The 11,464-nt window shown below is 46.3% G+C and overlaps 1 protein-coding gene across 3 annotated transcripts in view; it reads left to right on the top strand.

Moving 5' to 3' along the window:
* The first annotated feature begins 533 nt into the window (after window positions 1–533).
* RTN1 (reticulon 1) overlaps window positions 534–11,464 on the top strand; it is a 161,118-nt gene continuing 150,187 nt past the window's right edge. The window contains exon 1 of one of the 3 annotated variants that reach the window (XM_071222007.1): window positions 534–609. Coding sequence is in view for 2 of the 3 variants with exons in the window: in XM_053929183.2 (XP_053785158.1) it covers window positions 855–1,095 (241 nt within the window). In the remaining variant the exon portion in view is untranslated. Of the gene's footprint in view, window positions 610–705; window positions 1,096–1,791; window positions 1,892–11,464 lie in introns of those variants that run through there. The other 2 variants (XM_053929183.2, XM_045201173.2) reach the window with 2 other exon arrangements.

Below are 11,464 nucleotides of genomic sequence, written 5' to 3'. Positions count from 1 at the left end.
GCACAGACAGCTTTTAATTTGTATGGCTTTGGCTCAGTGTTTCTGGAAGGAAACAGAGCTGCTTTTTGTCCTTCCTGCTGCCTCCTATTTTCTCTCAGTGCTGGCAGGGATGAGGTCTGATAAGCCTGTTCCCCGAAGGCTTTCCTGATAGCTTTGTCCTGTTCTCTACTCTCGGCCCAGTTCTGGAAACAATTTAAGGACGCAGCGTTCAAACCCGGGACTGCACTTTCCGCTGTCTCCACCTGCCAACACCCATCTCCACCCTTCCCCGGCCAGACCAGCGTCCCCCCCCCCCCCGCCTCCGCAGCTGGCAGTGGTGCCCCCAGAACTGTGGCCCCGAGGTCTCCAGGTTCCATCCTCTGCCCGGTTCCCGGGACACCAGTCCGGGCTTAACTTTGTGAGTCTGGGTGGGGGCGGCTTCCCTAACCAGTCACGCTCCAAGCTGGGGGTTGATTCTCCCCGCGCATCCTCTCCTTCGATCCCTCCCCAAGCAAGACTGTGACTCAGGTCGCTCCGGCACCTCCCAGGAGCAGGCCCGGACGTCCGCAGCCCGAGGCCGCCGAGCAGGCCATTTGCACCTGCGTAAGCGCAGGCGGGAGCCGCGCGGCGGTGAGTGGAGTAGGAGGCGCGCCCGCGGCGGGGCCGGCGGAGGAGGAGGGGGAGGAGGAGGAGCCGGAGCGCGGAGCGCGGCGGGCGGCAGCTGGGCCGGAGTTGCAGCTGCGGCGGCGGCGCTCACACCGCAGCCTCGCGGAGCGCGGAGTCCCGGCGGGGCAGCAGCAGGGAGCGCCCGCCCGTCCGGCCACCGCACCTCGGCCCAGCCCAGCCGCCGTCGCCACGCCCGGGGACCGCCAGCCATGGCCGCGCCGCCGTATCCCCAAGAAGAGCTGCTGCCGCTGGCCGGCCCCGGGTCCCAGTGGTTCGGGGACCGCGGGGAGGCAGAGGCCGAAGCGGTGACGCCGAAAGTGGCCCAGCCGGCGCCGCAGGCGGGGGAGTCCGGCCGGGGGTTGGGCGCCGGGGCCGGGGAAGCGGCGCCGGCAGAACCCGGCTCCAGCCCCGCCTGGTCGCCGCCCGTTGCCATGGAAACTGCATCCACAGGTAAGGCGGGCGGGCGCCGCTGCCCAGCAAATGGCGTCGGGGGCCGGGGTGCCCCCGCGGGTCCCCCCGCCGGCCCTTTCTCCGCAGCTCGCCCCTGCGCCTTCCTCGCGCTCTCCGCCTGGAGCACCAGCCTCACTTCCCCCCCAGCCCCCGCCGCGCACGGGCGACTGTACTGTTAGCGGCCCCGCACAAGACCTGAATTTTGTTTTTCCAAAGACTCGGAAGAAGCAAAATACTGTTGATTCTTGTATTTAATGATCATCATTATTTCGGCTTTTAAAATGGTCCTCCTAGGCAAACGGCAGCATCCTGGCGCTGGAGCACCCGTGTACAAGTTTCTTCCTTCGGCCAAGGGGCTGGGGGCTGTCGGGGCCTCTTGGCCAGTTTCGACGATTGGGGGGGGGGGCGGGGGGCGCGTTTGCGCAAAGCGCCGGCGACGCTCTGACAACAAAGCGACAGGCTGGCGCGCCGCCCCTAAACCCGGCTCTGTCCGGGGCAGAGCTGTGGCTTTTACTGTCCCCGACCCGTTCGCTCACCGAATCGCCACACCCTACTCCCTCCCTGCCCCCCCCTCCCAGCATCTGTGTCTCCCTCAGCCGTAGCAGAAAACAGATCCCAAGGTGTGTATGTTTAATTCAGGAGGGACAGTGTTGCAAAAGGTTGGGAGTCGTGGCAGCCTCCGCCCCAAACCTTTTATTCCCAGCTGCCGGGATGCTCCCATCTTGCAGGGAGCCCCGAAACTTGGAACTCCTTGGAGTGGCCGGCCTGGCTGTGTTGTTAAAGGACTTGCGTGGTGGTGAGTGGACGAGGTGCAGTTTCCCAGCAGTTTGGAGCCGCCCGGGCTTTTGAAAGTTGTCCTGGGTTCGGCCTCCCTTCTCCTGACTCCCCTGCTTCCGAGCCAGAGCGCACAGGTGCCCAGAGGGGACCAGGGGCTCTGGGGCATCCTGGCCAAAGGAGGCGGGAGGCTTGTTTTGAAGAGGAGCTGCCGGTTGATTAGCGCTGTTTCCCGAGAGTGGGGTAGAGGGTGCTGTGTGGTGTCGTTCCCTGAGAAAGAGTCGTTGTGAGATAGGAATGAGTAGTTTTGGAAATGGAGCTTGGGAGGGCCTGGGGTGGTGAGCGCTTCCAGAGGAGGGGGAAGGCAGCGGGATTGGCATTTGTGCTCTTGGTAGCTGACATAGGGGACCCCCCTTTCCTAGGCCTCCCCCTCTCTCAAGGGTCATGTGAAGGGTCACTAGGCAGCTCTAACTGTGCTCCAGCACAAGATTGGATCTGAGACAAGGAGGTTTGGGGAATGCGCTGAGTAAAACGTCAACATTCTGCAGGGAAGAGAAAAAGTGGGGACCATGTGCAAGCAAATAAAGGAAAAGAAAGACTTAAATCAGAAAAACCCACTTGTCATATATTAATTATTATATGGGGATGGGGAAAGAGGATTTAAGACTAAGAATAGTTGCCTAGCCTGTCTTTTAACTTCAACTAAATAAAGAGAAGACAAAACTCTTTATAACTGCAAAATAAGATGGCAAAAGATAATAGGTACATGAAGGGAACTTTTTGTTGGCTTGCCATTACCATTCTTTGTTGAGGGTAGCTTATGGCGCAGAACCTTTATCCACCATCATCAAAGTAAATGATTTTTTATAGTCATGGCCCACCTCCCGTTAGTGTCCTCAAAGTCCTGTGAATTAGGGAAGGGAAGCTAAGTGCACTGTGCCCAGTAACACACTGTCCACTAAAATGAGTTGCTGTATGTAAAATGCTTAGAACTCCGGCTGTCACAAGGCAGACATTTGCAATTTTTAACATCATCATCATCATCATCATCATCATTACTCTAGAAATATTTTACCTTTTTAACTGTCATACGGGTTTCCCGTCCTAGGCAACAAATACACCAATAAAATCAAACATGATATTAAGTCTGGTTGAGAGGAAGGTGAAGCGGGGGGAGGAGCATATAGAAATAAAATTTTATAGAAATAAAATTTTATAGAAATAAAATTTTGTTTCATAGCACATATTTACATAGAAATTTTTTAGTTTATTATTTCTGAAGGGATTTCTTATATAGCTGTTTATTGTTTAATGTTTCAAAGCTGTATGTTTCTTATTTGGGAGCCTGGATGGGCTGGCTGTAAGAAGAGACCCAGATGCCAGAAATGATCTCTAAGTAAATAATTAGATCTTGAAAAATCCAAATAGAATCTGGGCCAGCTTTCTTTCCTGCTATTTTGGCAGTTCTATTGCTATAAGCAAAGTTAGCCGGTGTGTCTTCAACTTTATCAGATACGAAATCCAGAGGAAGCCTGTCAAACACACTGCTTTACTTTTTGAGAAGAATGGTGCTCTCTGGGACTCAAATCAAACTAAGAAGTAACTTAGACTTTGTCGTGATGCACTGTAAACAGATTTTGTTTCTTTCTGAGGTGGAATTATACAATGCAAGACAGATAGTGATGTTTTAAAAACTTTCTTTTTCTTGAAAAACACCACCAATCATGCCATCTGGACAGAAATTCTGTTATTTACTTTTATACCTTAACAGTAGTTGAAGTTCCTAAAGAAACATTTCCAAAAATATTTCTCAGTAGAGTCCTAGAATGAATATACGTTTAAATATCATTAGAGCCGCGCCGTGAAACTCCATCAGCACTGTACTTCCAGGTATTCTTACTGCTTCTGTCCCTTTTGTGGTACAATGTTCTTAATGAAAAGTGACACTTTCTTTAATTTTTCATGCTTAAAATTTAAAATGGGCGTGTGAAATGATGTTTGTTGCCAGGGGAGCTTTTAATGCGCCCTGTGAAGGCCACCACACATCAGAGTTGTTAGTCAGGAAACGGTGCCATCGTCTGGTATCTTTATACGCAGGGTGTTTACAAGCCCCAGTTCTGTGATTTTCCCGGTGAGTTGTTCCTGGAAACTATTTGAAAGGAGCATACAGTAACACAAGGGCAGAAGAGTGGCCTTTGTTTAAAGAAAGAATTTAAAATAGAGCATTTGAACAAAATGCAGTGGTAAGAAGTTAACTCATTGACTCGTTGTGCTTGGAAGGCAGAGCGGTGAATGGTCTGGAGAAATCAGTCCAGTACAATCTGTTTCATTCATGTTGACTTATAGATAACTTGACCTAAATTTCTAGCTGATTGGTTTTAATAAAAAAGATTTTCCTAATTTACCTTATTTGGCCCACAGTGCTCATAAATTTGTATTTTTCACATGCTGACTGTGATACTCTATTGGAAAAACTATTCTTAGTCTCTAATGGTTTAAATAACTTTCAGAATGATTATGTATCTATGTTTATTCTGTTTACTGGGACAAAGCGTATGAAACACATTGCCAGTAATGTTCTACAGTCCACGTGGAGGCTGATGGACCGTCTTCCTCCGTGGCTGTGTTCAGTGGACGTGTGCCCACTTTTACTTGGGAGGCATTCCTAGTAATCCCGTTCGGAAGGCGTAAGTGCCAGTGTTCTGATTTCTTTCATCTCTTGAGAAAGCAGCAGTTCTATTGAAATGGGAACCAACACTACATTTTCTTTTACAGTATGTTACAGAACGTGTAAGAAGAATAGAGGGTTTCTGATGCACTTTAATTCTCTGGTATAGCCTCTGGATGCAATCGATAACATTTCCGACAGTAAGTACAGTATGTGTCCTTTCACAGAAGGAATTGAAATTAGGTTACATTGACATTTAGAAGTACTTACATACCCTAAAAATACACTGGTAACTTTATCAAGGCTTTCAGCATAATTTCCTCTTCATGCATTTGCTATTCCAGGAAACTCACCCTGCTCATTGCTCCCCAAACACACCACAGGCCTTTCTGTCCCCTTCTTTTTTCTCTAGGCTGTCCATATACTTCTTATTCTGGGAGTTTGGAGAGGGGTTTTGGTTGATCTTGCTCAATATACAGTCCATCCTGATAGCACAGATTATGGAAAGTTTTCATTATCCGTAAAGTGAAAAACCATCGCGGTTCAATTCAGTTTAATTAACCTTTTCCTTTGTGGAAGAATCCGAGCTAAACCCAGGTTGTGGTTTCCTAGAACATGTGCATCTTCCTGTTCCACGTTAGTATATAGTTTAAACAGTTCCTTTTATGTCAGTTTTCATTTTCCTCTTTGTCAAATTATTGCTGGAAGCTAGACTAGACGGGCATTGTAGTAACCTAAGCACATGGGCACAAGGGTATGAGTTGGTTTTCTGAGGTCAACACAAGATAAATAAATACAAGCACAACTTGGTTAGACAGCGTATCTGGGGAAAATAAAATCTCTCTTATCTGTCTGTCTGTCTGTCTATCTGTCTGTCTGTTTCTAGCATCTTCATAAGAATAAGTGTGGCTGAATGTTACTCAAAGATTTCTGGATTAGTTAACTTTATTTTAAAGTTAAATTATTGACTAAGGGAGCTTTGGGAAAGGCACTGTAAAATATAAACAGAGGGCAGTGAAAGACCGGGTGTTTGAGACAGAGGTTAAGAAGGGGATACGGTTGTTGGGGGAGTGGGAGACTGAGATGCTCACCGGAGGAGTGGAGCCCAGAAGAATGGCAAGGCCAGTAGTGAAATAATCACTTGTACGATCACTGAAATTACAAGGAGCCATGCAGAGATCGGGGGGGGGGGGGGGGAGGTGGCAGTGAACCCGGTGCTCGTATTTTTGGGAAAGAATAGAGTGGCCTGAGCTTAACAGCTAAGGGTTTTTAGAGCAGAGGGAAGAACAGTTGCCTGTAAAATTATAGTCTCCTGACTATAGGTTCTGCAAACTCTATTTAATATGCATAGAATGTAGGAGATGCTACCTAAAATAGTTCATCGTGGGGGATGGGGACTTCAAGGGTTGTAATTAAATATGAGCTCGTGGTAAGGCGAAATTACTAAAATGGCTTATGTAATTTTAGGTAGTGTTAATAGAAAGTCTTTGGTGCACATTGTATGAGGTGGTTTCCCTAGATTCTGTTCTAGGCAGGCCAGAGTTGGAGTCCTCCACTAAGTGGTGTGACCCGTACTTTGTGAGACGTTACTGAGCTACACAATGGGGAGGGCAGGGTGACTAGATTGGCGAGGCTTCTAGAGAAAATGGCACTTGAAAAATAATTGAGGAAATTAAGAATCTTTAGCCAGAAGAACAGAAGATTTAAAGGATATCTGGAAGTGAAGTTCAAATACTAGAAAAACTCTTAGGACGCAAAGAAAGAAGACTTGCCCTGGCTAATTTCACAGGGCAGAATGGTAGGTAAACCAGAGAAGCATTCCTGAGTAATGAAGGAGGAAGTTCTAATAATTAGGACTGCCCAGAAAAGCGATAGATTGTCTCCCAGTTACTGATACTCAGGTAAAAGCAAAGTTGCTATTTATTGGGGGAAGCTTAGAAAGAAAGGTGTTAGTTACACCAAGATCCTTATACCTTCCTAAAAGAAAACGATACTCTAACTTTATATACCGCCATGGTTGTTAACATGGGCACATTTCTCAAAAACGATCAGCGTCCTAATGAAACCAGAAATAGTGTACATCACAAAAACCATAGTTGACTTTAAATTGACGACCTAAAACGCACTCTACAGAGTCATGGTCTTCTTTGAATTCTTCTCAAGTTGCCCATTGTTGAGAAGAACTCCAGAATGTAACCTACTTGCTCCTTAAGAACAACCAGTTTTATCAAGTTGTGGGTTACTAACCTAAATGTGAAACATCTGTAAGCATCTCTCTTGTTTATTTTATTTCCTGAACTATCATTTTCATTTTTCAACTTTATTTACTTCCATAAGTATTCGACATATGCTAAAATGTTTTGGGAATTCATTAAACAATACTGTAAAGCGAAAGCATCATAGGAATCTCTCTTTAGTCCTCTGCCTCACTATCTGTATATTAATGCCAGATTATTCATTGTAAAACCATGTTTGATGGGTTGCCTAATGAATTACATTTTAACTAGAACAGTTCTTCATTCTTACTTCTATGTCCAATCCAGAAATGGATTTTCAAATTCATAAGGTTATTATAAAACCAGTTACAGACCAAATTTTTGATTCCGGAACATGAGGAATTTGTTGAGTGTCTCCTACCCTTTAAAATACCTGGAATTTTGTTTTATGCATAGTACATCTTCATTAAAAAAAAAAAAACAATGACAGATAACAGAATTGTGTGTTGTTAAAGTTATTGCTGAACTAGTTGACATGCATAAGGATAGAAGCCAATCACGTTTACCGTGGCATGAATTTCTCAACTGATCCTGAAAAATCAGGACTTCTCAAAGGGCGGCTTGTAGACTAAATGTGGTTTCAAGATCCCATGAGGTGATCCACAGACTTCCACCTGGGCGAACAAGCCTGCCAAATGCATGTTAAAACCTTAAGAAGCAGCGACTCATTGATTCTCCTCTTTACACTCAGCATTTTTGCTCGGAGTTGTGGGGAGCTGAGGAGCATGAGCTGTGTCCCCTTTCCCCCCTTTCTTCCAATCCTACTGTCTAGCTGGGAGATGTGACAGACTCACACAAAACAAAGATGAACTACTCAAGTCCAAGAACAGCCTGGTGCTTGGATACATGGTACAAGCTGGAAGCGCTGCGGGAATTTTATGACTTTATGGGTTCCGGAATATCTGGTCTCTTGAAGGAGTTGAAGCGTGACTTACACCTAAAGGGTAGATGAACTAGGAAGGAGTGGAGGAGCAGAAAGGCAGGCTGGGCGTGAGGAGAAATATGGGTGATGCCAAGGTGATGAGCAGTGACTAGGCTTGTTTAACCTGTCCAGACACATAAGGAAAGGCAGGATCTGGGGGTCTTGAAAGCTACACGTGAGACTCCAGACTCCTTGTTTATGGCTTATGGGACCTTTGAAGGTTTATATTTGGAGGAAAGAGTATTATAAAGCTGCGCTAAGGCAGGTTAGTGAAACAGTGGCATAGAAGATGAACTCAATGAGGATGATCCTAAAACCTGCATATTTTGCTGAAAGACAGCTGGCCCCATAGTGTTAGTTTCGGGACCTTGAGTAAATAACCATGGGAAGAAAGAGGAAGAAACGTAAGTGGCTTCACAGGAACGTTCAGTAGCAGATGGTGACTGATGGTATACAGGGGTGAGCGGAGCTGAAGCAACTCTGAAGCTCTGTGTGCTGTGGCTGGGGGAGTGGCCCTGCCATGGGAGGGGGACCTGGTTAGAGAGGTGAGGATGACATTCCTTTTCAGTCATCTGAGGCTTGAAATGATGAAATGACACTGTAGATAAAGGAATAGATTTTAGAGATGAAAACAGGATTATGTTGATACAGATTTAGAGAGTTAGAAGGGGAGTCATAGAGGAAATTAGGTCCTTGAAAGGGAGATTCAAAAGGGGAGAAAGGGAGCATGGGAAGAACAGAGGGCCAAGCACGGAGCAAGAGCTCCTTGTCTCTCACTGACTGAGTGGCGTTAGGCAAGTTATTTAACCTCCCTGAGCCTCAGATTCCATAGTAAGTATATGTTTACAAGACTAGAACTTGTAGAGTGCCTGGCAGTCAAACGGTGACCACTCGTGGTTAGAGCTCCATGGAAGCCAGGCTGGCAGGGCGTGGGATGAACCCTGACTGAGAAAGCAGATGCATCTGGTCTTTGCTTGGGCACCTCATGTCATGTCGGGTGGGCAAACCTGCTTGATGTCTCAGTTTCTTCGTACCTAAGATCGGCTTGCCGCTGTCGTCCTGGCTATCTTACAGAGCTGTTGTGAACATGAAGTAACATGAGGAGGCACATGCGAATTGCAGGTAACTGTATATTTGTAAGGTACTGTTAAGAGGAAGCCCAGTCAGTGCTGTCAGATGCAAAAGAGCAAAGATTGAGAAAAAGTCACATTATGTCAGCCTTATGTGATTTAATAGAAGATTCTTGCTTGATTATCTGGACCTCAGCAAGTATCAGTGGGGAATGGCTGCCGAGCAAGGGAAAATGGGAGTGGGGAGAATTCAGGTCTGACCGTCCACCCTGGAAGACATTGTTGGCTATGCGGAGTGCAGCGGGGGTGGGGTCCAGCTCCATTTCTCGTGTTCTGGAGTGCTGTGTGACTGAAACAGGCCTGAGGTGTGTCCACGGGGCCAGCTGGAGGGAGGGGGGACAGCAGATGGGGTCTGTTCTGATTCTCCTGCTCCTTGGAGGGGCAATAACCATAGGAAACAGTCCCAGGTTGCATGGAAGTCAGTCTGGGAGAGGCTGCCTCTTACCCAGAGGGCGTGGCAGCAAAAGCCAGGCCATGCACCCTCCTCCTCTCTTACTCCCCAAGACTAAATCCGTGGCTCCTGGGCTTGTAGGTGTCTGCAGACTAGTCTCTGTAGGTTAAGCCTTTCATAGTTAAACTAACTCTTCTGGAAAGATGGGGTAGACATACTTTTCTTATCCCTCCCTCTAGCTGAGTGCAGCTAAAATCTCTGGACATTGTAAGGTGAGCATAAAAAGACGATGTAGCAAACGTTGCATCGTTAAAAGGCATTAACCTTTTTGAAAATCTCTCTGAACTAAAGTGAGAGTGAGAAGCTGTATGAGGGGATGGCAGCTAAAACTTGGAATGACAGAACTTGAGAATCCATAGGAAACTCACCTGAAAGAAACAGTTACGTTTAAAAGGGACATTTGATGGGGATGACTGTAAGGTCTCGCAGCAGGGTCCTCCGATGAACGGCTGGGACAGAACTGGAGGGTCACGGGGAAATTGCAAAACATGTAAAGAAAAAATTATAGGAGTTTTGTTAATTATAAGTCAACCTCAGGTCAGTGGGGTGAAGCAGCTGCCCTCAGGTGATGATGCACTGTTAGTCTTGCTCACTCCAGATGCCCGGAATGAGGACGTGAGAGCGGGTCGAGTTGGGGTGGGGCAGAGTTCTTGTGCGCTGAGAGCTCCAGGGTGCAGGCGGCGGAAACCTTGCCTCTCGTTGAAAGAACTGAGGACTTAGAGCCGGCACGGGAGAAGGTAGGACGGGTCACAACAGCTGTCTGTGACTACAAGGAGGGCTGTCAAGTGGCACGGGGACTAGGGTGTTCTGTGCGACTCTGGAGGAGAGAGCTGTGGGCAATCAGAAGCTAAGCAGCAAAATACGGAAAGTCTGGACTGCCTCGTGTGGTGGTGAGTTTCTTGTACAGGAGGTATGCAAGCATAGTTTGGCTGGTCGCTCATGTGACGTAAGGGGTGTAATAGAGAAGATTTACTAGATTAGTAATTTTCTGTTTTCAGGATCACAGACCCCCACTGGAGAAACTGATGAAGGCTTTGGAATTTCTGCCTAGGAAAATGCAGTTATAAACTCCATTTTGCACACACATTCTGGGACTTTTCAGAGACTTTTTATGGATGGAAGAATGAAATAACTTTCTAATTGTTAGAAAGCAAATAATTCCAGACACTCTCACATAGATCACAGTTTACATAAGGGTGATAATTTCATGGTTCAGTAAAACCTCGCTGAATCATCCATTTATTTATCCAACAATATTTATCCAGCACTTATTATATGTGTATGTTTGCATACACACAAATCCTCCAACGTGGACATCCAGTGTTTTCTCAATTCTGTGTAAAGTGTTCATACTCTACTTTTTAAAAATCTGTGCTGCTTTTATTTATGTATGAATGCATCATCAAAGAAAAGACAGGGGGCTTCCTTCACAAATGCAGCTTCAAAGTAAGTAAACTGACTTCTATTCCCACCAGATCATCACCTCCATGTGCACTTATACAGAGAAATTTTGGAATTGCCACCACTTAGCATACTATTAATTTGTCAGCAACCTTTTGCTATTGATAATACAAGGGTAAATTGCAATGCAGTATGTTTATATCCTCAGAATCGAACTTGTGGGTGTTTATTTTTTTAATTGGATCCATGGCATAGAGAAGTATTTCTGTGTTATTTTACCACAAGTGGGAGAAAGCACAGACACCCAGTATTGTTTCCCCCAAATCGTGCGACCTTTTAAAGGCCCAGCAGGTCCCGTTTATTATTTGGATGTTTGCATATCAGAAGTCTCAGAAGCAAGAATTGGTTTCATTTATGTGAATAATGTTGAGGAATTAACAAAAACACTTTTAAAAAGAGAGGTAATATACTTTCCAGAGAACTGAAGCCCCACAGTATTCTGTCTTGAAGGTGAAGGGGTGCTGGGAGTAGGGGACTGTTTGTGGTGGGCCCCTAAGGCCCTTTTGGTTTCCTTTCCTTTTTTTTTTTTTTTTTTTTTTTAACTGTAGTAATCTGCTCTGTCCTTGGTACTTGGTATCTAACCCCTGTGCTAACTCCCAGGAACGTTGGTTCCTCAAAGGAACCTGTATCAATTTGTCAGTAATACAAACGCCCTGCCATTCTGGTGGACACCAAGGTCAACTGTTA

This window comes from Desmodus rotundus, chromosome 7 (genome assembly GCF_022682495.2).
Source record: "Desmodus rotundus isolate HL8 chromosome 7, HLdesRot8A.1, whole genome shotgun sequence".
NCBI classification, from domain to species: Eukaryota; Metazoa; Chordata; class Mammalia; order Chiroptera; family Phyllostomidae; genus Desmodus; species Desmodus rotundus.
The sequence above is the reverse complement of the archived record's forward strand: the minus strand, read 5'-3'. Positions and strand labels throughout refer to the sequence as shown.